The sequence below is a fragment of the Cinclus cinclus genome, chromosome 7 (assembly GCF_963662255.1).
Source record: "Cinclus cinclus chromosome 7, bCinCin1.1, whole genome shotgun sequence".
NCBI lineage: Eukaryota > Metazoa > Chordata > Aves > Passeriformes > Cinclidae > Cinclus > Cinclus cinclus.
The window spans coordinates 15,926,515-15,953,138 of NC_085052.1; the positions used below are offsets into that span (position 1 = coordinate 15,926,515).

The 26,624-nt window shown below is 36.7% G+C and overlaps 1 protein-coding gene across 2 annotated transcripts; it reads left to right on the forward strand.

Annotated features, from left to right (window-relative positions):
• The first annotated feature begins 598 nt into the window (after positions 1 to 598).
• On the forward strand, positions 599 to 26,588 carry PDE6C (phosphodiesterase 6C). 2 transcript variants are annotated; one of them, XM_062496400.1, is made up of 22 exons: positions 599 to 1,078; positions 9,389 to 9,541; positions 9,648 to 9,737; positions 9,969 to 10,109; positions 10,245 to 10,319; positions 10,408 to 10,472; positions 10,577 to 10,643; positions 11,359 to 11,406; positions 11,613 to 11,762; positions 12,453 to 12,596; positions 12,681 to 12,749; positions 14,895 to 15,041; positions 15,416 to 15,523; positions 15,630 to 15,739; positions 17,768 to 17,855; positions 19,638 to 19,738; positions 20,868 to 20,975; positions 21,545 to 21,608; positions 22,416 to 22,490; positions 22,653 to 22,736; positions 23,603 to 23,756; positions 26,521 to 26,588. In XM_062496400.1, the coding sequence occupies exons 1-22, from the start codon at positions 599 to 601 to the stop codon at positions 26,586 to 26,588; spliced, it is 2,589 nt and encodes an 862-aa protein (XP_062352384.1). The 2 variants fall into 2 exon arrangements, with proteins under 2 accessions (XP_062352384.1, XP_062352385.1); XM_062496401.1 differs by having other exon boundaries at positions 26,545 to 26,588.
• Positions 26,589 to 26,624: the final 36 nt, after the last annotated feature.

Sequence of the window (26,624 nt, forward strand, 5' to 3'; positions counted from 1 at the left end):
TTTCTATCATCTCCTGACTATTTCAAGGAAAACTAAGTTCCACCATTTAAAATATTTCTTCGTAACATTCTGTTTCCCTGCCCTTAAGTGCCTCTCACAAATACACGTGTGTACATCTGTGCACGTGTATGGTGTGGGGTAAGTATCTGCATGGAATTTCTCATATGAAGTTTTAATAGGAATTTCTGTGCACACAGTACAGTACATATACTGTGAATGAAGGAGATAACATACAGGTATAGATACCTCCATATCAGACAATTTCATAAGAATTAATTGGTTAGTTTAAAATGCTAAAATGATTCCCTGAGGATTTATGAGCTAAGAATGCTCAGGGGTTTAGTGTCCTGACATCTCTTTAATTAGCGGTCTCCAAGATCTCACACTAAGAAGAAGCTAAGCCAGTGCCTTCTGTCATATCTCAAGAGTATCAGAAGGCTTGGAAGCCACAGAGGAAGATGAATGTATTATGTCTGTGAGCTATACAGTATGTACAAAGTACATTTTTCTTACTAGTAACAGGTTAGAACTTCTTGCAACCATTCCTGCTTTGATGGTGATGCAGTTCTAAAAGAAATCTAAGAAAAATCCAGCAAAAATGGGTGAGGTAAATAAAGATGCCGTTGAAAAATACTTGGAGAACAATCCCCAGTTTGCCAAGGAGTATTTCGACCGAAAAATGAGACCAGAAGTGGTGGGAAGTATCTTTAACGTGAACCCTGGAGATGTGAAGGAAGGAGTCAGCTTCAAAGACATGTCCCGTCTGGAGGAGTGTAACATAATTTTTGAGTTGATAACAGAAATTCAGGATGAGGCATGTGTTATGGAAAAGATAGTGCACAAGACCCTGCAGAGGCTGGCACAGCTGCTGGCAGCTGATCGGTGTAGTCTGTTCATTTGTCGTTCCCGGAATGGTATTCCAGAGGTAGCCTCCAAGATTCTTGATATCACTCCAACTTCCAAATATGAGCAGAATTTGGTGAAACCAGAAAATGAGACTGTTTTTCCTCTGGACATCGGGATAGTGGGATGGGTTGCTCACACCAAGAAGTTTTTTAATATACCTGATGTGACAAAGGTAAGTGACTTCTCTTGAGGAATGGTGTTCTGTGCATTTGCTCACTCAGCTTCCTGCCCCGGGCTTGAGATAAAATAGTTGCTCTTCACAAAAATCTCAGAGACAGAAATCTAGACCAACGTGAGAAAAGCATCAGTAGAGATGGCATAAAATCCAATAGAACCACATCATGTAGCCTAGTTATGTGTTTTCAGTGTCCTTGTAGTAGTTGTAATGCCAATGACTATAATAATGGAGGAAAAATATTCAATTAATAGAGACTATCAAATACCTGAGTTTCTGATGAACAAGGCAGGTTTGTATTCTGTTTTCCAGTATGGGCTTGCAAGGGTTCTCTGTTATTATTCCATGCTGCCATACATGCATCTCTAAATCATTTAATTTGCAGCTTTTGTAATGAAGATATATCCCTATTAGTAAGTGAATGAGGACAGAGGAGGATGATGTCAACATACATGTACAGCTTCATGTCAGTGTTTGATTATGAGTATGTCTGGATCCAGGGTTTTTGTTCAATACTATCTATAGAAGAAAATTATTAAGTCAGAGCTGTTCTGACATTTTTGAAGTCCCTGTTGAATCTGTGCTGAATCACCTTCTTTACGGTGCTGATAACAGTTTATTTATTATATTATTTATTAATTTTATTTAAATCTTTACTATTATTATTTTTTACAAATGGTAATTAAAATGATGAGAGGCCTAACAACAGTGAAACACACAAGATGTCTGCATTAGAAACTGCTCTGAAATACATGGGGAAATTTAAACATGTTTTGAATTTTAAGATTTCTTTAAAAATAACTAACCTTGTATCATCAAATGCTAGCATCTTCATTTCTTTTTAGTCCTATGTCAAAAATCTGAACATAATCAACTGGTGCTAAGATAATTATCAAGATAACAGTCTGGATTCTCAATATTTCTTATACAGTCAATTTAAAATTCCAGAATATTTTAGAGATAGAAATCACTACAGTGTCCTGAACTCCACATAAATAATCAAAATATTTACATACTGCAATTAACTATGTTTTGCAGGAGGTAAACAAAAAATAATATATTTTATCATGCTAAAAGTTATAAAGGACTGCTTTTAAAGCTCAGAAACAAATGAATATTTATATATATGCAAATAACATTCCAATATACAGTAAACTGCCCCAGATATAAGCAGGAATCACAGTGGGAAACAGAAGACTGACTGATTTGAAAAAACAATGAGTTCGTTTTCAACTGACCACTAATATCCTTTCTTCAATGGCTGCTGTTCTGACAAGAAGTGTCTGATTTACTGCCTCTTACCACCACGTGGGAAGATTGGAGGATAATCTGTCCAAGTTCATAAGACTGATTACATGAGAAAAGATCAGGAGGATCAAGAAAGATGTGCCTCCTATCAGACACTGCTCTGCTTCTTAATATCATTATGTGAGAGGTGCCTGGAGCAAGACTAACTAAATATTTCTGTGTTTGCAGTAGGATTTGTTCAAAATTTTGTAACAAATATTATTTATGTATGCTAAAGGAAGATAATTTTTCTGTCCATCTGATCCTGCTAGGTGTTTTGTGCTCACAAATTAATTTATGTCAGATAAGTATCTCTTACTATTCAATCATTATAAGGTAATCTTTACTTAGGCACCCATTTACTCTCTTAGGATTACTGAGGTCTATGCCATTAGGCACACATTTAAAAATGCAATTCAACTATGTTCCCATTAATCTAAATTTGGTAACTAAATATCATCAGAATATTGACAGTTTATTAGATAATTGCACAACTCCCAGAGACTTCTCTGGGACCAAGGTTTGATATGAACAACCCTGAAGATCGCAGAACTGTCAGCATTTTCATTCTTTGTGCACTGAAAGTCAATGTCCAAGTTCACACACCTCACACAAGCAGAGCTCCCAGAATTATGTCACCAGAATCTTTATCTCCACCCAAACCCAGAACTGCAGCTTGAGTCAGTAATGTTTAAAGCTACAATTACTCCATGGCAGCAGAAATACGCAGCCACTGAAATCTTTATGACATTTTAGAAAGGACAATTATTTTTCAGTTCACTACATACACACTTAAGTCAAATGAGATTGTCTGCTACCCAAATTCTGAACAAAAAATGACAGGAAGAGTTAAGCCAGAGAAGAATTTTGCCCCTACTGCCTTGTCAGAATACAAAATGCACAATGATTACATATAGTTGGCTATAGTACCTTAAAAATGTTATGTCTAGCCACTTTTTACTGTTGACACAGTCCATATGCAAACCGTATAGTGTTTTTTAAGTCTTAAGTACATGACAACATCAACAAACTCATGGTGTGACATTTTCACATTTCAATCATTACCCCTTTATAACAAAAGTAAATGCAATAAAAGATCACAACAGCAATAAATAATTGAAAAAAATAAAAGACTCCACTTTTAGTGCCTGGTAACCAGTTCTTTAGGGATTATCTCCTTCTTCTAACTGGAAAGGTACCAATAAACGTGAGGAAGCTCCTCATCCTGACTAATGCTCCAGAAAAGAAAAGCGGAGGAAAAGATACAGACCTTCAATAATTAACTTAGTAGTCAGTCTTCTCCCCACAAGATTATGGACCTGTTGACTGTGAGAGCTAATAGTGTTTAATCCAGGATTTAATTGTTGTGAGAAACAGGAGGCCAGACAGGACCATTACCCTAATAATTTGTCTCACATTATTCACAGGGTCTAGCAGAGCATGTGCCTCAAATATTACAAAGTAAATACTAGGCAACAAAAAATTGCGTATTTCCATTAATATTCTTTTAACACTAACTGATAACACAGACAACATTATAAAGGAGAGTACAATTACCTTACATTTTTCTCCAAGGTAGTATTTCCATATGAAACTAAGAACTAAAAAATAGTTCTACAAGAAGTATGTATTTTTTGGGGAATCAAAATCTCACATTCTTGGCTTGTAAGAACCAATAGTAAAGACCTTATGTATTTGCTTTAATCAATTACCTATTTAAATTATTGCACTGTTCCTTTCAATTCAAAGGTATTTGAAGGATTTAATGAAGGACTGGAAACTCAAGAAATAACATTGTCTTAGTTGAGTATAAAATTATAAAAATGGTGCAAAAATGCTTCAAAAGAAGTGACGGCTTTTGGATTAGACCTATAAAGGGGCTGAAATATTTTGATGCTGAAATTACCAGCATTACTGGTAATTACTGAAACCCCTCATTTTTAGAGGGGTTTCTTCACCCCCAGCGAAGAAACAACACCATGGGAGATTCCAATTCAGATTAAGCAGCCAGAAGAGTGATCCTTGCGGCACCTAATTTAACCACTGGAAACCTATGATACAAATCAACTTAAACACATCTTCAACTTGCAAGCATTGGTATCATCCCTTTGTAAGCTGATCTAGCTTCAGAGCAGCAGCTCCACACTTCAACCCAAGAGTGGGAGAGACTTTAATTCCAGGCCTCTCTAAACTGACAGGAGTTTCAGATTAATGTAGATGTTCTGGTCCCCAGACTCCAGGCTGTCTGAGGTAGTTTTTGCATGGGAAAAATATGCACTGTAAATGTTAATGTCTACTCTTCCATTTCATCTCATCTTGATAATAAACCCCAGATTTTCAGAGACTCATACTCAACAAATACTAACTGGTAAAATGGAAACACGTTTCAATCTTCTATAATGGCAAGATTCAGTCAATTTACCAGAAAATATTTTAACACAGGAACAAATTTATATTAATTGTTCCTTCCAGAAGAAAACCTAACCAATTCTTTATTTACTATTCCAAGAGGGAAGTTTCCAAAACTGAAGAAAAAATGTACATCAAAAATTAAAATTAAAAGCTCCCTTTTATCTAATTTTCTTGTTTCACATGAAAAAAAAAAAATAATACAAATCCATTTTCAAGAAACTGAAAAATAGTCAATACATATGGCAAATAACAAGCAGGTATTTCATTGACACAATTGAAAAGTTCAACACCCAAATGCTATTAAATATATATTAATTTCTCCTTGATTCAATTTTAGAACTCTAGTCACGTTGACAATAACAAAGTAAATTTGTTCTGTAATGCTAGTAAGCTATGTCTTAAAATTAAATTTACATCTCTGAAAATATGTAATTTTTGGAGTGTGGCCTAAGAAAGGGCCAGGTAGATGACAGTATGTGCTTTTTATTTTCTATTCATACACAATTATATCATTATGAAACAAAAACATTTTTGAGTTGAAATTAGGCTAAGTAGAACTAAGAGATGAAGCATTGTAGCACATTGATACCACCTATCAAGTGGTTAAAATTTTGAGATATTTGAGCCAATGGAAGACAACCAGTGGAAGAACAAAATATCAGGAAGAAAATACTGTAAAACTACCAGAAAGAAAACCAGAAACATGTGGAGATAGCGCAAAGAAATACGCGCAGTCTGAGCTCATCTATCCAACACAGAACCTTCCTTCCACCCAACAGGAGCTAAACAGTCTTAACTGCAAGGGCTCACAGTAACCCCTTCTTCCTCTGTGCTTTACAAGGGGGAAAGGAAAACAGGCATCAGCTGTCTTGGCCCTATCAGCTCACCTGCAGGATTAAGTCTTATCCCTTGATGTGTTGGGTGACTTCACCCGCAGGCAGCACTGCACGGAGGAGTGGCTGGAAAGCTGCCTGGCAGAATGGGACCTGGGGATGCTGATCAACAGCAGCTGAACATGAGCTAGCAGTGCCCAGGTGGTCAAGAAGGCCAAGGGCATCCTGGCTTGGATCAGAAACAGTGTGGCCAGCAGGAGCAGGGCAGAGATTGCTGCCTTGTACCAAGCACTAGTGAGGCTACACATCGAATCCTGGGTCCAGCTGTGGGCCCCTCACTACATGAAACACATTGAAGTGCTGGAGCACCTCCAGAGCAGGGTGACAAAGCTGAAGGAGGATCTGGAACTCAGGTCTTATGAGGAGTGGCTGAAAGAGCTGGGGGTGTTAAGCCTGGAGAAAAGCAGGCTCAGAGGGGCCGTATCAGTGTGTACAAATCCCTTCAAGGTGGGGGTCAGCCACTTCTCCCAACTAACAAATGTTAGGATAACAGGGAATGGCCTCAAGTTGTGCCAGGAGAGGTTCAGATTGGATATTAGGAAACATTCCTCCATCAAAAGGGCTATGCTAGCTGCTCGTGCTAGCTAGGTGCTGGTGCTGGCTCCCTGCAAATCCAGCAGATGTTGCACATCTTAGGGCCTGTTTAAAGAATGGATCATTGTACAGCAAATGGCTTGGTGTCTCAGCATTAAATAGAGCTAGTAGGAAACGTCTGCAAATGTACTGCAGTTAGGGAGCTAGCAGCAGACTTGTTTTCTGTAACTTCCATTTTAAAGCATATTTTGTGATTTAACTGAGAGGTGAAAGTTCAAAACATTGCTCTAAAATATAGTTTGATTCATAAGATCAGGCTCAAGTAGACTAAGTGTCCACATTCATGTATTCATGGAAGCACCAAGATGTTCTTCTGGCTCTGGTACTGCAGACCACATTTCTTGGTGATTTGTTTATCAACATGATTTCTTAGATATTGTGAAAAGTGATTTTCTTGAGTAAAAAGAAAAAGCTTATGTTGCCAAGAGAAAATATTTTTAAAACTGTCAGAAATAAAGGCTTCAAAACTCCTAGAAATTACATATAAAATATCCAGCAATGAAAAGCCTAAATCAAGGCATGTTTTGCTTGTATATGCAAATCATGTGAGACATGGGTCTTTGTATGTGCTGTGGGAATGCTGCCAATGCATTAAAAGGTATTTTTATCTTTCTACTTCACACTATCTAGGCATAGGATGGCTTGAGATTACTGAACCTTCTGTTTATTAACAGAGAGTTGTATTAAAATGTTTCTATCCTTTGCAAAAATTGCATGACCAAAGTGCTTTTTCCAAACACTTCTGGTCACCACTGCTTGTACCTTTATTAAGGAGTTACTAAAAAAAGTAAGACACAGCAGCTGAATCCTGCTGATTCAGCTCATTTGGTGTCTTCAGATCCTCTTTATGTGTTCAGAAATCCAGGAGTGTCTGAAATGAAGGAATAAATGTTATTTATTCCTTCACAGCAGAATACAGTTCCCCAAACCCAGGAACCTGGGCCTCTCCAGGGATGCTAAATGCTCTTAGTGACAGAGGGATTGCAAAACAGGGTCAAGTTAAAAGTCTAATTTACTGGGTTTTCAATGGCTAAAACAGTCAGAAGCGCAAAACCTGAAGCTCAAAACCACACCCAAGTCCAGAATGATTGTGTCAGTAGATAATACATCCCACAGAAAACCGAGTATTCCCACGTAATAACATACTTCTTTAGCAAGCTGCAGGACAATATTTGATTCTTACACAAAAGAGACAGATTGCCTGGCATTTCCTCTGGATATCTGTTAAGTGCGATACTCCTATACCTTTCTCTGAGAAAAACAGAAAATAACAACTTAGGGAGTTTGCTGGAAACAAAGAAAGCATCCCCTTTTCAGGTGAACAATATATTCAAAAGTGGCTACACTTTCGAGGTACCTAAATAGAGCCTGATACAATGAATGAGATTTATGGGGATGACATAAGCTGTCCTTAAGGGAGTCAATTCTCTGTAAGAGAGCCCAGAGCATAAATACAATATTTAAGAGTGACTTCCAGACATTTAATTTGTTTAACTGAAATGCAGCCCTAGAAGGAAATATAAAATGGAAACATTAAAGACGGACTGCCTAAATACTATGAAAAACAAGGGAAAAGCCCAAAGTCTAATACTTTAATGATATAATAAAATTCAGTCTTTCTGTTAGAGTTGTATGCTATAAATTCAACATACATTAGAAACAATTGCTAGAGGGAAGAAGGGCAAAAGGAAATGAAGAGGAAAAATCTAAATAATAGACAAACAATTTTAGTTCTGGCATTTCCAAGCATTGTCATGCTTGATTTTATAACCTAGAAAATGCTTATTTGTTTGGGGTTTGTTTAAGTAGCTTTATGTATAATCTATGAAAGCTGAAGTTGCATTATGTGGCGTCCTGCAACATTCTCCAGCCTATCAGCAAACAAAATACCTAGGGATGCACCACGCAGATCAGGTGCCCAAGCTGATGCAGTAATGAATAGCAGCAATGTTTGCCAGCTCTGGGGATAGACATGCAGTGTAAGTGGGTTGAGTGCTCATCTCTGAAGAAGTTTGAGTACTGACATGTTATCAGTGAAATGTGAGGGGGTGGAAAAGGCTCCAGGGAGACAGTCTGGCTATTTTAGCTGCTTAGTAGAACCATGGCATTTCTCAGTACTCACATATGAACAGATTTCAAACCTCCAACTCCTGACTCACCTCATTCAGATGTATTTTCCTAACAACATAACATATCAACCCTTGACAAACAGATTCTCCTGAAATTGTTTAAATCCCTTTTTTATTAAATTAAAGAGAACACTAAAGCATTCAAAGAAAACACAAAGAATTACTTGGAGATGAGGAAATAAAACAGTTCTCCACAAAGCATGAACTAGCTTCTCTGTATTTTTACATGCAAAAAATAAAATAATAGCTTTTGCTAAACCCTCCTCAGCATTTGGTTTTAAGGATGAAAATGTAAATATGAAGTAGTGAGTTGTGGCTCATTCATTAGTCACATGGCCTTATTCCCACAGGATCATACACTCAATAAAAGCAGCTCTGGTACTATATCCTCTACATATATCCTTTCCTTTCACCAAAAGAATCTGTAGAGCTGGGAGTAACAGGGATGGGAGTGTGTCAGCCTAATAAGAAACAGGTCAGCCAGATGAATACTTGCTGGGGATGCTCCTCTGCCATACATATTTTTATACAAGACAGGAGGTACTTTTAAATACTGTATGAGGGAAATGCATAATGAATTTTATTTAATGAAATAATTAATTAATAAAAATATTAACATACCTATTAAATAATTCTCTAAAATGCAAGCCATATATATTAAGTTCACAGGCAGTCACAAGGTCATATTATTACTTCACTTACTCTAAATTTTGCACATTTTTAATTCCTCAGCATTATAATAAAGATGTGCACAGAATTTGGATTCAGAAGCTATCTTCATAACCAATGCCTCAGTTTAGCTTGCACATATAATTCTAAAAGATTGAGTTAAGTAATGATAGTGAGGGCTTTTTTTTCAAGTATAAATCTACTGCACTGTGAAACAGTGCTCATAGCATTGCAAACATCAGATATCAAATGAAATGATCATTTGCTCTTGGCATGGTAATTGTTGTGCATTTAACTTGTGATTTTTTTCACTTTTCTTTCAGAACAACCATTTTTCTGACTTTATGGACAAAAAAACTGGCTATAAAACAGTCAATATGTTGGCAACTGCAATTACACAGGGTAAAGAGGTGCTTGCTGTTGTGATGGCACTCAACAAATTAAATGCCCCTGAGTTCTCAAAAGAGGATGAAGAGGTAAAATGTCACACAATAACATGGCTTTTAGTTCAACAAGTAGTTTGAGTGACTCTATATCTTAATTTAATACTTCTGTCTTATTTTTGATCTTTTTCATTTTTAGGTATTTAAAAAATACCTCAACTTTATATCTTTGGTGGTAAGAAATCAGCATACATCATATCTCCACAATATTGAATCACGAAGAAGCCAGGTATAGAAGCAATTTCAAATAAAAATTCTTCATTTTTCTCTGAAGCAATTGTAATTCCCACTATTTTAAATTCTTGTAATCTTATTGAAGTAAGGATATAATCTATTTATTCCTTTTTAATTTGTTAACAGTGATGCACCTTATAATTTAATTCTGGAATGCCTAGGATTCCTATGTTTATGTTTTCTTACTGTTTTGAACATTATCCTCTTTCTCTTTTGTTGTAAATAGATGCTTCTGTGGTCTGCCAACAAAGTATTTGAAGAGCTAACAGATATAGAACGACAGTTTCATAAAGCACTGTATACTATTCGAATGTATTTGAATTGTGAAAGATACTCTGTTGGTCTGCTGGACATGACTAAAGAGAAGGTAACAACTATTTTTCCTATTTGCTAGAAACTCCTAAGGTGAAGTCTAAGCAAATTGTAATTCACAGATGTGATATTAGCTAAGAACACAGAACTGATTTGTTTTTTCCTTTTTTCCTGTGTATCATTTTCTCAGGAGTTCTATGACGAGTGGCCAATCCGGCTGGGGGAGGCAGAGCCTTACAAAGGCCCCAAGACACCTGATGGACGAGTGAGAATATTAATTTTTCTTTTTGCGAATCTTAAGTTTGACATTGAAGTTGTACAAGTCACCTAGATGGTTTTATATTTTTATTTAGGAAGTCAACTTTTACAAGATTATTGACTATTTGTTACATGGACAAGAAGAAATCAAAGTTATTCCGTGAGTATTCCTTGGCAGCTTGTGAATGTGGAAATCACTTATTGCTGGGATAGAATAGCATGTCTACCTTGTAGAAATAAATTAATTTCATTGTCTCTCAAAAGGTCACCTCCAGCAGATCACTGGTGTCTTGTCAGTGGATTGCCAACATATGTTGCTGAAAATGGTCTTGTAAGTTCATAGTAAAACTAAAAACTAGCATTTTAAATCATGCAGTTGTTCTGATTGAACAAAAAAAACCCCAAACCTCCCCATAGCCAAAATCTTCTACAAAAATATTTCCAGTGCCTTTGGTTCCCAGTGTAATAATTTGAATTAGTATTTTGGGTGGAGACAAGGCCTCAGCACAAATGGTGAAAACAGCAGGATAATTTCCCTCAGATTGTGGTGATATCAGAAGAATAATGTGTGTGTCTGATGTCACTTTCCAGGTGTGCTAAATGTCACCAAAAATGTCAAAGTAAGAAAATCATCACATGCAAGGCTTTAAATTTTTCTTAATTTCCTATAGATTCTTGCATAGACATACGTAATTCAAAGTCAGGATGCGTGACAGTTGTGAGTAAACCTGAGGTATTTTTAAGAGAGCCCTTAGTACTCAATTATTTCTTTCTAGAAACCCCCATGCCATTTTAAATTATAAGTGATTTTCTTAACCATTATGCTTTTGCAGTGTAAGACACTGAAGGACTTTGCTACAAACATTCCAAAATTATGTCTGTTAGAATAACCACATCTAATTTAAGAGGAACAGTTTTAGTTTCTGTAGCTAGCTAGGATCCTTACTATTGTTAGCTTAGAAAATAAATATTCCTTTAAAAAATATTAGACCAAGTGTTGATGCACATTATATTCCATTTAATGTGTCATTTTCTTCATACTGCAGATTTGTAACATGATGAATGCACCAGCAGATGAATACTTCACATTTCAGGTAAATTCAGTAATGCTAATAATTATAAATACTGTAGAAAAATATTCTAGTGCTTGTCACTAATTGGTTATACAGTTGATTGTATAAATAATTTCTCATTTGATTGTGATATACAAACAAAATATTTTTGTTACATTGCTTATGTCCATAGCTGTATTATTACTTTCAGAGAAATACACATTTCCTGGTTTTTGGTTTTCCTGCAGAAAGGACCAGTGGATGAATCTGGATGGGTTATCAAAAACGTCTTGTCATTGCCTATTGTCAACAAAAAAGAAGAAATTGTGGGAGTTGCAACATTTTACAACAGGAAAGATGGAAAACCTTTTGACGAGTATGATGAACAGATCATTGAAGTAAGCTTAATAGGATTAGAGAGTTTGAGGAACGATGTGATGTTAAAAAAAATACTACAGTAAAAAGTAATTTTTATATGCCTATTTTTTTTCAAATTAGGCCATATTAGCATTTAGCCAAATGTCTATCTTCTTAACAATGCAGTTTCTTCAGAATCTGAGATTTTATCTCCCTTTATAAAACTAAAAATTTTTGAGTGATGGTTTACATTCCAGTGATGAACAAAAGTTGCTTATAATTTTACTTTTAATCCTTTGACTTCTTAATGATGGTCAGCATCTCCTAAGTAGCAGTGGATAAGCAGGTATGGTGTGCTGCTTGCCAATGGATGCCAAGCCTGTGATCATGGGAGTTCACAGAGCATTCATAATCGCATGCACTCAGGCAAGATAAGATGCTACACAGTGTACCCAAGTCCACCTACCTGACTTAAGCTTCATAAGCCTCAAAGTCCTGTATATAAAGTGGGAATATTAATTACTTAGTTACTAAGCTGAGCCAAACGTCATTAGAAGCTGTGAGTGCTAACAGAACTGGCTGAAGGAAGATAAAGGCCTCTAACAAGCAGAGTAGCAGCTTGCTTTTCAAAGGGCACTAACAGAAATGGGACTTTAAGAAAACTAAGTTCAAATTCCCAGGTTCATCCTGTGGTCATGGCATCATCTCTGCTTTACTTCACTTTGTTGCAGACTCTCACACAGTTCCTTGGGTGGTCTGTTTTAAATACTGACACTTACGACAAAATGAACAAACTTGAAAACAGGAAAGACATTGCTCAGGAAATGCTTATGTACCAGACAAAGGCCACACCTGCTGAAGTTGAATCTATTCTGGTAAGTTTCTGTCCACAGCCAAAAAATTAAAGTGGGAAACTTACTACACAAAACCTGAATTTTCTTACTCTTTTTTGGTTTTAGAAATACAAGGAGAAATTAAATGCAAAAAGTTTAGATGAATGTGAGCAAAAGGATCTCATCAGGATTTTGGTAAGTCATTAAACTGAAAAGTCTGATGGTATATTTCTATCAGACAGTAATGAGTCCTCATAATAGGAAAGGTTGTGTATGGTGAAATCCTGATTAATACAATCAATATTAGCAGTTCCACAGGCTAGACAGAGTTGATTTAGTAACACATCCTCAACCTCTTCTCTCTTTCTTTGTGCAGACCCCACTGCTACCTACGGGGAAGCATTCTGTCCCAAATGTACATCAAGACACACAGACAGTCAGAGTTACATAGACATTTTAATATTAATTTACATTTGAAGTGTTAAAGTTCTTAGAATATTCATAGGGGAAATGCTGTAACTATAACTGAATTTAATTTATTTAAAAAAAAAAGAAAAAAAGAAGGGATGTTGTGGTGAGGCCACTTTCATTCTTGGTAAGAGAATGTAGGTAGGAGTGTCCAGTGGAACAAACTTACTTTCAGATTACTTTTCCTGCACTTCCGTAGGCAGAGAAGTCTAAAGACAGTGACCTATGACTCCACAGTGACAAAACAGATTTGACCTAATGAGTTCTCTGCTTTACTATTCTGCTGCTATGAAAACAAAAATGAGTTTGTAGTGCAGTCCTCTGGCTGCCTTAGTATTTCAATCTAGAAAGGCAGTGTCTTTGGAAGAAAGCTATTTTTGCCCTTTAGTGCACTTCAGTCCTGGAGCACATGAACTGCCTACTTTATCTGAAAAAACCTCAAATTCAGAGTGAAAACATACTCTGAATGAAAACACTGAATGGACTTCCACTGTTAATGGATCAAAACAGAGATAGGTTGAAGAATAAAGGTCAAAATATACACAAATCTATTGACTTCCAGTACCAGCCACTTCACATATTTCCTCTTATTACATCACATTTGCTGTACACATAGCCATAGGGGAAAAAAAAATCTCATGAAACTCATTTTAGTTATGTGTATGTGCATGCTGGAATGCATTGGTGTAAATGTTTTACTGGCTTCCACACAACAGATGCTCTCACAGCTTGCAAGTAGTGAGGTAAAAAAAATCAACAGACAGTGTGTAGCTTCACATGCCTTTTAAAGAAAATTTAATTTAGCAGCATGAAAATCTTAAAAAAATAATAGACATTATAAAATTTCTCCACAGGTAGAACAAAATCTGATTATTCTGATACAGGCTCCAAATTTGAAAACATAATACTGGTATGAATTTTAAAATCTACAAAAAGCAATTTGTTCTTTCAACATTGTGGAGTTACAAATTCAAAGGTCTAATATCTTCTGCACTCCCAAGTTCCAATGCAAGTGCTTTATCCTATTATAAGACCTGGAATCCCAGATAACTAATTGGATAAAGCAGGTGTTTCTAGATCTGATGATTCACCAAGTAATGGGTCTTAAAACAGCACTGGTCTAGGTTTCTCTGTCCTTGATCTCAGACCTGTGTAGATATAAAGGAAAAACCCAGGGAGAAGGAAAGGGATGATCAGCCTTATTTGTTGACATATATGCCTACATTCACTTGTCTTTTTCTTTCTCCATAAAGTGAAGATCATTTATAGACTACTGAGGAGGAAGGGAGTCATTGTGATAATATAAGCTATTTTTTGTGTTGCATCAGACTTCCTTGAAGAATTCCTGTTTGGAATGGAACACATTCTTTAAAATATAATGCTGCTCTCCTGAGGATTTGAGAGAGATGAAGAATGTCAGAGAACAGTTCACTTACAGCACTATTACCAGTTAGGCTATTCAATGTGAATCTGTATCATATATACAAAACAGGGAATTTAATTTGGTTGAGAAAAAGATGAATGCAGCCTTGAGATCAGGTTAAAAGTGGAAGGATCATGGGATTTTATACCAGGGAACAGAATTTCCATGGACCAAGATTTCTAAACTAAGGAAGTGTTGAGATGATCACAACACATTGTGTTGGAATTGAGAGTAGGAATTTCCCAAGGCTTTTATCCATTAATTTTGAGAAGAAAGCCAGCAGTATCATGATTGTATTTCATAATTTAATACAAACTAGTTCATATTGACACCTGAGACCTTTGAAGACATAGTAAGCATACTGTCCTTGAGCAATATTACCACTGAAGAAAATAAAAAAAAGAAAACCCCTTGACAGAAAACCCCTTGTTTTTGATATTTCCTAACAGAAAGAAGAATTACCCGATCCAAAAGATTTAGAACTGTATGAATTCCGCTTCAGTGACTTCCCTGTTACAGAGCATGGCCTGATAACCTGTGGAATACGACTGTTCTTTGAGATAAACGTTGTTGAAAAATTCAAAGTCCCAGCTGAGGTATGGTTAATTTTTCTTGTTTATTTTTATTTTTAAATAGAAGAAAAAATAGCTGGTTTTACATACTTTAATCTAGAAGTAGGCAATACTAAAATATTAGTGGTATGGTTAACAATCTTCCATTCTCAATGAAACACATATTTGTCATAAAAACATAAAATTAATCCTGAATTGTGCAGGCTAGGTAAAGAATTAAATCCACATGCATCTATGTAAGAAAAAACTGCTGTTTCCATGTTTAATTCAATGAAAAACATTTGTTTTCACAGAATTTGCAGAATTAAGTAATTTCATAGCATATTCTAGTTATTTAATGAGAATTCCTTTGTTCTGTTTCAATTAAGAGCTGTCTGACTCACTTTTGTTCCCAACAGGTCCTTACAAGATGGATGTACACAGTCAGGAAGGGTTATCGGGATATCACTTACCATAACTGGAGACATGGATTCAATGTGGGACAAACAATGTTTACTCTACTGATGGTAATGTTGCTAATACTAACCCCAAATTCATTAATTAGTATTCTTTCAACTCCAGATGGAAAGTTCAGGAAAACACATGCTCAGAGTTACCTGTTTTCTTTCACAGACGGGCAAAATAAAGAAATACTATACCGATTTAGAAGCCTTTGCCATGGTTGCTGCTGCTTTCTGCCATGACATTGATCACAGAGGGACCAATAACTTGTATCAAATGAAGTAAGTAAAAGAGATCAAATATATGGAAATGTACTAGTTTCAGTGGAAAACAAACAAACAAAGTCAAAACTTGCAAAAATATAAGGTATATATTCCATACTCACCTGGCATGAAAAAATAACTATGCTACAGAAGATTTCTGTAGTATCTGTAGTATTCTGTAGGATACAGAAGTATTCTGTAGTGCCCCAGAGCACTTCAGGCAGCTGAAACACAAAGACAAAATGCAAAGGCAGAATCTTAGAAGGATCTCCTGAAGCTGCTGTCCATTTTTAAGACTCTAGCTTTTTAAAACTCTAGCAATGCTTGGATTGTAGCAGACAGAGCCTCATATGCACAAGGACACAAAGAATTAGTAAAGTAAATTAAAATCCGTAACTGGATTACTTTTCCAAGACAGGGCACTTTTCTGGAGAGAGATTCAAGATGTGACATAGACAAGGGCCAGTTTAGAGGGAGAAAGAACTTTTTCTCTGTTTTCCACAGTCTAATTTGACTAGTTCATTTGTTCCTCCCCACACTCAGTTTCCTGATATAGGTCCTTTCCTGAGGTGTAGTCTTACATTATACGAATGTCTGAGTCAACAAGTTTGAGTTTTACCCTGGGTGCACAGACCCAGAAGTTACACGTGATAAGGTTAAAGCTTTGCAATTCATGCTGTAATATGTTCTGAGAAAATATTTTAAAGGATTTGTAATTTTTACCTTGTTTATTATGAAAAAATATTAATTCGTTTAAATTTTCCTTTGTATTAAAACATTACATATCATGGTGAGATCCACTCTTCTCCTGAGGAGTGAACATCCTACCATTTAGTCTTTTATGTGATCTGTGAGGGTTTGTTTCCATGTGCTAGAGAACACATTTCTCAGAATGCCATGTGTACTAAAAGATTATAATTTTCTGGCTACTTTACACCAACCGTATCTCCAGAGTGATTGATCCCTCAGACCCTGAATCCACTCCTCACATTTCAGCCTTTTCAGACTGCATGCTAGAGGAGTGACGTAAAGGGATTTTCTGATTATGCCCAGGGATTCTCCAGGTGACGTAGGAAAAAGAATGACAGATGCTGGTTCTTATCCACTGGACTGCCTCTCTAAACAAGTTTAACGGGGATTGTAGAGGGTGGGGTTTAAATCTTCCCACTGTGGTCTTCCCTAGATGAAAGCCCTCTACATAAGATCATACGCAGTAAAGCTATTTATAGAACTCATCACTCTTTACCACAACAGTCCTAATCACATCAGAAAATACAGGTGCCACGTAGCAATCCACCTTGAGTTATCTGGGAAACAGAGCTATAAACCAAAGGAAAAAAAGAGGAAAATACACTTTCAAACATGTAGAACTACCTGGAGCCCATGTAGGTAGGATGCTTCTCCCTTCATCTCACAACCATAATCTGATGCAGAATTTCCTCTTCTTGAAGTTTAGTACAATGTCAGGGGAATGCTTTAAGACCTGTGGTAAAACTGAACAAACCTGAGCTGTCAGGACTTTTGCTGTCCATAAAATGGCAATTTTGGGGGAGTGAAGTAGCCCAAGGGCATTAGAGAAATTAAACTCCATTATATTGTTACTTTAGATTTAAGTTACAGTTAACTAGAATCCCAGGGCACAGCCCAGTCATTACAGACTTAAAAGAGTTCAAAAGCCATGCCACAGAATAAACACTAAAAGATGGATTAAGGTGCATAAAAGTAGCATAGATCAAACAAACAGCAAAACTGAACACGCAAGACAAAATGAAGGCATATTTTGCATAATAAAGTTTTTGAGTTTTGAGGTATCTAACAATGATTTTTACTATAGTGGGCATTGAACACCCAGTGCTCTCCAAGCTGCATCACGACACAGTCACAAAAATGAAGGGAAGCAAGTTGGGTTTTTCTCTCTGCATCATACCAACAGCTAATATATACAGATTACACTAACATACCAGTAATATGAAATCTGAATAAAAACTGTTGTCTTCAAATTATATATATATATTATACGCTAAAGAATTGCTTCTTTTTCCACAGGTCAGCTGCTCCCCTGGCAAAACTTCATGGCTCTTCAATTTTAGAAAGGCATCACCTAGAGTACAGTAAAACCCTGCTGCAAGATGAGGTGTGTCATGGACCTTCTGCTCACACCAATTAACACTGAAGATTCAATTAAGTTACAATGTTCCAAATTTCACAGGGTCACATCCATTTCTCTTGGTCCCCATAAGAAATGCTAAAATTCAGAAGTTTAAGAAAAATTCTTATGTATTTTCCACTTTTAGAGAAACACAGTGATTCTGTCTGGAACAGATTCACCTCAGACAGAAAAACTATGGGTCTTGCTCACACTCGTCCGGTTTTTTTTGTTTGCACAAAACAGCTGATATTGAAACCAAAGCAGAAAGTACTATATCAATCTACATGTAGATATATATATATATATATATAAAATATAAAATCTTGTCATGAAACGGCCGTGCCGGGTTTATGAGGTCTGAATTCAGCTGCAGGCTCTGGCAGCTAAGGAACAAAAGGAGATGTTCATGGAGGGCCCCCTTGCCCTCAGGCCCCACACCGTACCTGGTTACCCGGGCCGGGTAGGGCAGGATGTGCTGCAGCTCCGGTACCGATGATCCTGCATTGGGCAGCCATGCCCAGCTCCCCTTCCCTTGCCCTTCCAGCTGCCCTTCCCAGCAGCGGGGTGACGCTTCCACCGCATCCCCGGGCTCATGGCCCTGCTCCTCCACTGTCCCTCAGGGCCATCCCGCCTCACCCTGTCCCTCATGGCCCTGTCCCTCATGGCCCTGTCTCTCATGGCCCTGCTCCTCCACTGTCCCTCAGGGCCATCCCGCCACACCCTGTCCCTCATGGCCCTGTCCCTCATGGCCCTGTCCCTCATGGCCCTGTCCCTCACGGCCCTGTCTCTCATGGCCCTGCTCCTCCACTGTCCCTCAGGGCCATCCCGCCTCACCCTGTCCCTCATGGCCCTGTCCCTCATGGCCCTGTCCCTCATGGCCCTGCTCCTCCACTGTCCCTCAGGGCCATCCCGCCTCACCCTGCCCCTGGGGGCCCTGCTCCTCCATTGGCACCCACCTCCCCTGCCCTCAGTGGCAGCCTCTGGCCCAGCTACAGCAAAGGAGATTACTTAAACTCTCTACCATGTATTTTGCAGGATGATTTAACAGCAGGGCATGCACATATGCACCCCTTCCATCCCTTGTTTGCAGCAGCAGGGCAGGTACCCATTTCATCCTCATTTTCTGCTTCTAATCCCTGTGGTGATGCTGTTGCCTGACCTCATGAGGCCACAGAATACATCTTTATGCTAAGCAGTAGCAATATGTTAATAACAACCTCAGAAGATTTATGATGTGAAAACAAACAAGCAAACAAGCAAGCAAGCAAATAAACAAACACCCTTCCCTTTATTGATGGCGACGTACTTTTTCATATGTGAGACGCCAGGGACTGATTCCTCTTGGGCAGAGCAGCTGGCAGGACCTCTGGGGGCTCTCACCAGCAGCATCACTGTGCCCTGGCTCACACAAGCCTTGTATCTCTGCTAAAGAAGGAAATAAAGCCAAGACACTTAGGAAAATGCTGTATGATGGTCACATTCCCTTTACCTGGGGAAAAGGACATTTCACATACTATGGTAGGTCCCATACACTACTACAGGCAATTGTGCCAACCCAGTTTAACAGGAAGAAAAGGGGAACTGGGAAGGTTTAAAAAGTCAGGAAAATTAGGTTAATGGAATGTGAATTTTTAATATTTATCATTATTTTCATTTAAAGACTGTAGTTGACCAATTTTGTTACCTATTCTGTGAGACAATCTGTATAGTACAAACCAAAGACAGTGTTATAAAAGGAATTGAAATCCTAAACTTTCCACCTTGCAGAGTTTAAACATCTTCCAGAACCTAAATAAGCGCCAGTATGAAACCGTTCTACACTTATTTGAAGTTGCAATAATAGCAACTGACTTGGCTTTGTATTTCAAGTAAGTACTAAATTCTGTATAACTTCCTATTGAAAAAAATTCAATCCTATTGAATGTATAACTGTAATTTTTAGTTGTTTATATGCAGCATACAAAGATGTTTATATGAAGAGAACAGAGCTCTATTTAACATTGCCATTGAGTCTAATTCTTGCAAAAACCAAGACATTCTTAGTTTGATGATAAGCTTTCAAATTAGAGAATAAATTAATGTATATAATACTTAACAGGCAATACATTTAGTAGGTCATTCGAATATACTTTTAGTTACAGCAAGCACTGTATTCCAGAAGTGTGGATTCAGTAACCTAATCATAAGTTTGTGTGCCTGTGTGATATTTAACATACCATACAACAGATACTCAGAGTAAATAAGAGCATGCTGAAAATTAAAACAAAAAACGGCAGACATCCACTGATCCTAGTGCTAAGTATGCCAAAGACTCCAAAAATCAAACTATTAATTTTGCTGCTAAGTTAGTGAATTAATGTTCTTTAATAATGGGTGTCTTCCTTAAAGATACGTGGAGACTTTTGTTTTTTGACTGGGACAATTTAAGACAGGTAAAGAAGACAGGTGAAAATCCAGGAAATTGTTTAATAGCAGTTATTAAGATTTAGAGAACAGTAATTTCATTATTTCATTCATTTTAAACATAAAATAGAAAATTTATAAAGCAATAGCAAGACAGGCTTGTTTTTGAAAGTTCTTTTCAGTCAGGTCTTAGCAATTCTTAGTATTTTTGATGGGAGGGAGTGGTAGAGGATCTATTAGTATTTGCTTCACTGTTCCCAATTCAGTATGTTACAGGAAGTAACGAACATGTAATGCTAAAAAATGAGAATGTCACCCCAAAGAGTTTAATCTGAAGAGCTAGGAAATTGGTTATTTGTTTCTTTGTCAGGAACTCTGACATATTACTTCACATGTCGGTGGTATGTAGCTAAAAGAAGTGTCTAGGTTACCTAAAAAATTTGCATTCAACAGCAGGAGAGTATTACTTTGGTACTACTATGACTAAGAGGGTACTTGGGAAAAGCATAAATACCACAAATATGATTTTATATTTTATTTTTAACACAGGAACTCACATTCAGTAATATATGCTTTATTGGTTTGTTTTAACAGGAAAAGAACTATGTTTCAAAAGATTGTGGATGCAATTGAAAAAATGGAAACAGAAGAGCAGGCAATTAAGTATATATCTATTGACCCAACGAAAAAAGAAGTCATCATGTAGGTGGTTATTATTTTACTCTTTATTCAATTGATTATCTAGGACTAGATTTAAAAGAATCTGTGCACCTAAACATGCAAATTTGAACTTAGTGTTATTATCCAATGAGGAGTATAATGATGACTTTCATTTAGAAACTGATGCCTATAATCTTCTTAAAATGTGCAAAATATTAATTCATTAGTCATCTTAAATTCCTTAAAATCTAGACCTTTTATTTTTTATAATCATCCTAGCACTGGATAGTTAGGATTGGTAGGGACCGCTGGAGATCATCCTGTCCAACCCCTCCCCCAAGGCAGGGTGACCTACAGCAGGTTACACAGGACCTGGTCCAGGCGGGTTTTGAATGTCTGCAGACAGACTCTACAACATTCCTGGCTAGCCTGTTCCAGTGCTCTTCTACCCTTGATGGATATTTGTTCTTCCCCATGTGGAGGTGGACATTCTTGTGCTTTAGTTTATTGCCATTGCTCCTCGCCCTGTTGTCGGGTAGCACTGAAAAGAGTGTGGTACCATCCTCCTGACATCAAAAACTATACTCTTGCTTTGGTTTTTGTTTTCAAAGGGCTATGATGATGACTGGATGTGACCTGTCTGCAATAACCAAGCCCTGGGAAGTGCAGAGTAAGGTAGGCACTTTTGAAGTAGACAATACTGCATTTACTCTCTGTGTTATTGCCTATTTGGTACATGATCAATTAAAAACAATAACTTATTATTACTTGATACATATTTAACTACCTGTTGTTTCCAGAAAAGAACCTCTACCTTTCTGTCACTGTGAGTGTAGGTGGTCAGTAATGTCTCCATCACTCTACAGTTGTCAACCCTTCTCTACTTGTCCTTCCACTAAAACTGGCACTGCTGATTCTGGCAGCTGTTCTAGCTACCCTTAAATATCACTCAATTATTTCTTTGCTAGACAACTTTTGCTACTTTCCAGCTACTTTTAAGGCACAGATTTAACAACAGTATGGTTTGAATTGTGTATATTCTGTAGATCTTGGCACCATTGCAAAGCAGCTTAAACACACTAAAATTCTGTGATAAATTTCACACTAAAATTCAGAGTGGTACATAAGTACAGCAAGTGCTCCAGTATTTATTCACCATCCTGCTGAAGCTCATCACATACCCTAACAGGAATATGTTTTAACAAAGCATAATCAAAATGCAACTGCAAATACTTACTCTTCTAAGTTATACATGTTACAGGTATTAAAAGACTCTTATGTTGCTAAAATTGCCTTGCTGTTGGCGATAATCTGTTATTTACTCAGCATGCATCAAAATATTGCTAGTGATAATCTGCTAGGAAAAGCCTTAAGTACCGCAGACAGTGCCTGTAGGTTTTTTCACGGTTTCTGGAAAGCCTTGTTTAATTTATTTAAATGTACTACTTTCTGCTGACAATCAACTGAATTGTTCCTATTCAGGTTGCCCTCATGGTTGCAAATGAATTCTGGGAGCAAGGTGACCTGGAACGAACTGTGCTACAGCAACAACCTATTGTAAGTACTAAGTAATTTAACTGTGTTAACTGTTATTAAAACTGTTATTAAACTGTTATTAAATTAAAACTGTTATTAAAACATTGAATACTGAACCATGATGCTCATGAGATCACTATACCCAAAAGCTACATATTCTAAATTCCTGCTCTTCTGTTTTAGCCCATGATGGACAGAAACAAAGGAGACGAACTGCCTAAGCTCCAAGTTGGTTTCATAGACTTTGTGTGTACATTCGTGTACAAGGTAAGAATAACTGGTTTTGTTTTTCTCTTCCAGCAGTTCTGATGGCACAATTGGTGACAAGATGTTGCAGCAAAAAAATTCTAGACAGTAGCAGTACTCTTGGTCACAGGGTGAACAACTATCACAACCACTATAATTTTTCAGCATTTTGTTACATCAAAGAATTGTTCCCACAAAGTAAATTCAAGAGACGTGAAGTAAATTCATAAAAGAGGAAGATCCCAGTGAAACTTCAGGGTGCTGAGGTTTTGTTATTGCTTTGAAAGACTGAGTTACAAAGTCCAGCTTGATTCTTCCCAGGCCCATTTAATATAAGCAAGCAACTGGGATGATTATAGAAAACAGTTAATGGCACAGCCAAGGGAACAGGAATACGCAGTATTTGGAGCATGTAGCTATGCTGTTTCTTCTGTAAGGCACTGAAATGTCCACATGCTTAATCTCTGTCTAGTTTTTCATATTATCCAAAAATGTCAGGCAAAAATGTCATGTGATTCTTTAACATCTTCAGAAATATCCTCATCTGCTTAGAGTATGTTATAGGATAACAGATCTTTTAATTGTATCCTGATAGTGATAATCACAATAAAGTATCATGTATCATAGTTGTATTATATGAGTCAGGCTATCATATGTGGGATTAGGGAAGATATTAAAATTTGCAGCATATAAATTCCAATATTTTCCTAACAGATGTACACAATAGGACATTATCATCCCAACACAGTATTTTCAACAATATGCCTTGGAATTAGATGTAATAGAAAAATGAAATGCTTTCTCAGCAATATTTCCACAATTTCAGACTTCAAAAATTCATCAGTGCTTACAAATTTCTAATTCACTAATTTCAATTGCTTGTACAGGAATTCTCAAGGTTTCACAAGGAAATTACACCTATGTTTGATGGTCTTCAAAACAACAGGGTTGAATGGAAAACACGAGCTGATGAATATGAAGAGAAGATGAAAGCCATTGAGGAACAAAAGAAAAAGGAAGAAGAAGCAGCTGCCCAAAAAGGTTAAGTAACTTCTTAGGTTTTCATTTACATATATTTTTACAGCAGTCAACATACTCTCTCTCTCTCTCTCTCAAATTCACACATGCAGTGCAGTTGTGCAATATGAAACTTTGTTCTGAATTAGCTAAATTAGTTTATCTTCACTTGAAAGAGAAGTAATCTTCAAAGAGTATACAAATCCAGTACATAGGCCTCATTTTCTGAACTGAAGAATTATATAACATGACCATCAGAAAAGTGAAGGGAATGTAACATTTCTTCTATCTAAAGACTTAAAATTGAATGTGATTAAACACTTGTTTATCTGAAATACGAGAGATGTATCAAAATTCTATGTGGCATCAGCCCCAAATGTATTCAGGTGCTTTGTTTCCAGCTGAAAATGAAAAACATCAGGGAACAGAGAGTATGCATTCAGAACATAAAAGAACAGTGCCAATCTCCACTTCTCTTCCAAGTTTAAGATAAAGCTTTTGGCTCTAGTTTCCTAGCACCAGTTTCTTGGCTGAAATACAGTCTCTCATATAACAAATTTTACATTAATCTTCCAAAGACAGACCAAGTCCTAAAACTGGAAGCATGGTTCTGCACAGCATAACCTAGAAGAGAATCTGATTTTTATAGAAACTTGAAACCTGTCACTCAAGTATAAGAGTGAAGTAATAAGTACTTTTATTCTTTGTATTGCATGTGGCACAGCAGGTCTACAGCTTTGCCAATCGATTGAGATGACTGAAAAGGTTCAAAGATGAAAAATACCCATGTGTGATTAAAATGGTCATATATGGTCAGCTAGTTTAAGAAGAAAAGGTAGTTTATTCTGTGTTTCACACATCTTTAAAAAATAAAGCAGTACCAAATAATTTATTTGTTAATCAGTATCAGTGGGAAATAGGTGAGTATTCTTCACATTTCACACAAAAGAAGCTATTTAAAGCTACCCATCAAGTTATTGTTAGTCTGTGAACTACTTATTATCTCCTACAAAACTGATACTAGGTTACAATAAAAAGAAATGTTAAAAAAATCAAATAGTTGTGGTAAAGTGGTTTAAGAAGTACTGTAAGTTACATGATTTAATCAAAGCACATTTTTGAAAGAGTTTAATAGAATGAGTCAAATATTTTGGCTTGCTCACACTGTGATACTACTTATACATATTTTCCCAGAAATTCCACCCTCCTAATTGCTCCCAAATTTATTTTCAATGACACTTTCATTTTCTGGAAATCATATAATTTTATTTAAGATTCATTTGTTGCTGAGAACTAGCTGATTGTCAGTATGAAAAAAGTACTTTTTCCTTGCACTGGAACATAACCATCTGAACTTTACAGAAATACCAGCAAAACAAAACAAAACCAAACCTGGGACCTCCTTATACAACTTTGCTTTTTCAGCAAACCTCCTTATACATTTGCTTTCTTAGCAAAGAATATTACAAAAAAATGTTACCAAACTCAGATCCAATGCTCCTAAACATAAGCTTCTTAAATAGAAATTAAATAATCAATTTAGGAAGAGTCAGGTATTTCTACTCTCACTTGGATGGTATGACCATCCTACGTCATTGGCATTTTGGAATCACTTAAGTCATTGAATTAAGAAATATTTCCCTTATAGGAAAATAGGAAATCTTACACAGCAAGCATGGACAGACTGATTTGCAGAAGCTAAGGATCTGGCCTTTGCATATCATAAATGGCAACACAAAACAAAAGGGAATTATTCTGCATCCTTTAAAAGCATACACTGGAATGAGGCCATGGACATTTGTGAAGAACAGATCTGACTCTGTCAAATCAAGGCCATGCAAATATATGAGTTTGTTAAGTCAGTTCATACAAGTAAAGATTTGATACATGCTGAACCACGGCGGTTTCTTTAGAACACACTGACCTGGCTATTCTTAGCCATTCAGTAAACACAAAATATGTTTGCTGAACCACTACAGTGGAAAGTTCAGAACTGAAATAAAGAAAAATACAGTACTAAACTGAGAAAAAACAAATACATATTTAGTAACATAGTGTTGATTATATCCACAAATTACAGAGGGTAGGACACTGATCATGTGACATGTTTCAATGCAGGTGGAAAGGGTCGAAAATGACCTAGTAACATGGTGATCCACAGCTTTCAAATGTAAGTTTTAATTCTAATATTGGTATCTTACCTTAAGTGAATCTGGAAATGCAATTTATTACATTGAAAGAATCTTAACAATGACCAATGAACATCTGTGGCATCATTTGAGAGAGAGTAACAGAATCAGTAGCTCTAATTAAAAACATGAGAAGTGTCTCTCTCTCTTAATTAGTAATTACAAAGGGATTCATGCAGGGTTGGAAAAAGGTTTATGCAATTAGGTCAAATTAAAGTTTTTGTATAATCTGCTTCAAAATTAGATTCACAGATTATATTGATTCAAGAATTTATTTCTTTTGCATGGCTTGCATACCTCAGTTTTGTATGTGTGGGACAGAGTCATATATTTAAATACTGAAACTTTCCAGTAAGAGTGGTTCAGTGTGTGTTTGGTCCCTTGAGAAATGTTGGTATCAACTCCTACACTATATACACATATGTATATATAACATGTCATTGTTTCTTATTCCACTATCCCAGACAAGCAGTGAAATTTCAGACAGCCTAACACACATAATATGCATAAAATAAAAGCAGCATTCCATAATAAGGAATTAGAGCAGCTAAAATGAACAGAAAACACTCATTTTACTTTCCTTCCTTGTTTTTTAACAGAAGGTGCTGCTGGAGGTGGTGGAGGTGGTGGTGAAGATGGAAAATCCAAAACATGTGTAGTTTTGTAATTCTTTGTCTCAGACACTGTTCCTGCTACAAGAAAA

Excerpts from the sequence above, each read along its gene's own strand:
- PDE6C (XM_062496400.1), top strand. The coding sequence starts at position 599 with ATGGGTGAGGTAAATAAAGATGCCGTTGAAAAATACTTGGAGAACAAT. Across the intron at positions 9,738-9,968 it reads TTGAATCACGAAGAAGCCAG|ATGCTTCTGTGGTCTGCCAA; the intron begins GTATAGAAGCAA and ends TGTTGTAAATAG. Across the intron at positions 20,976-21,544 it reads ACGAAAAAAGAAGTCATCAT|GGCTATGATGATGACTGGAT; the intron begins GTAGGTGGTTAT and ends TTGTTTTCAAAG.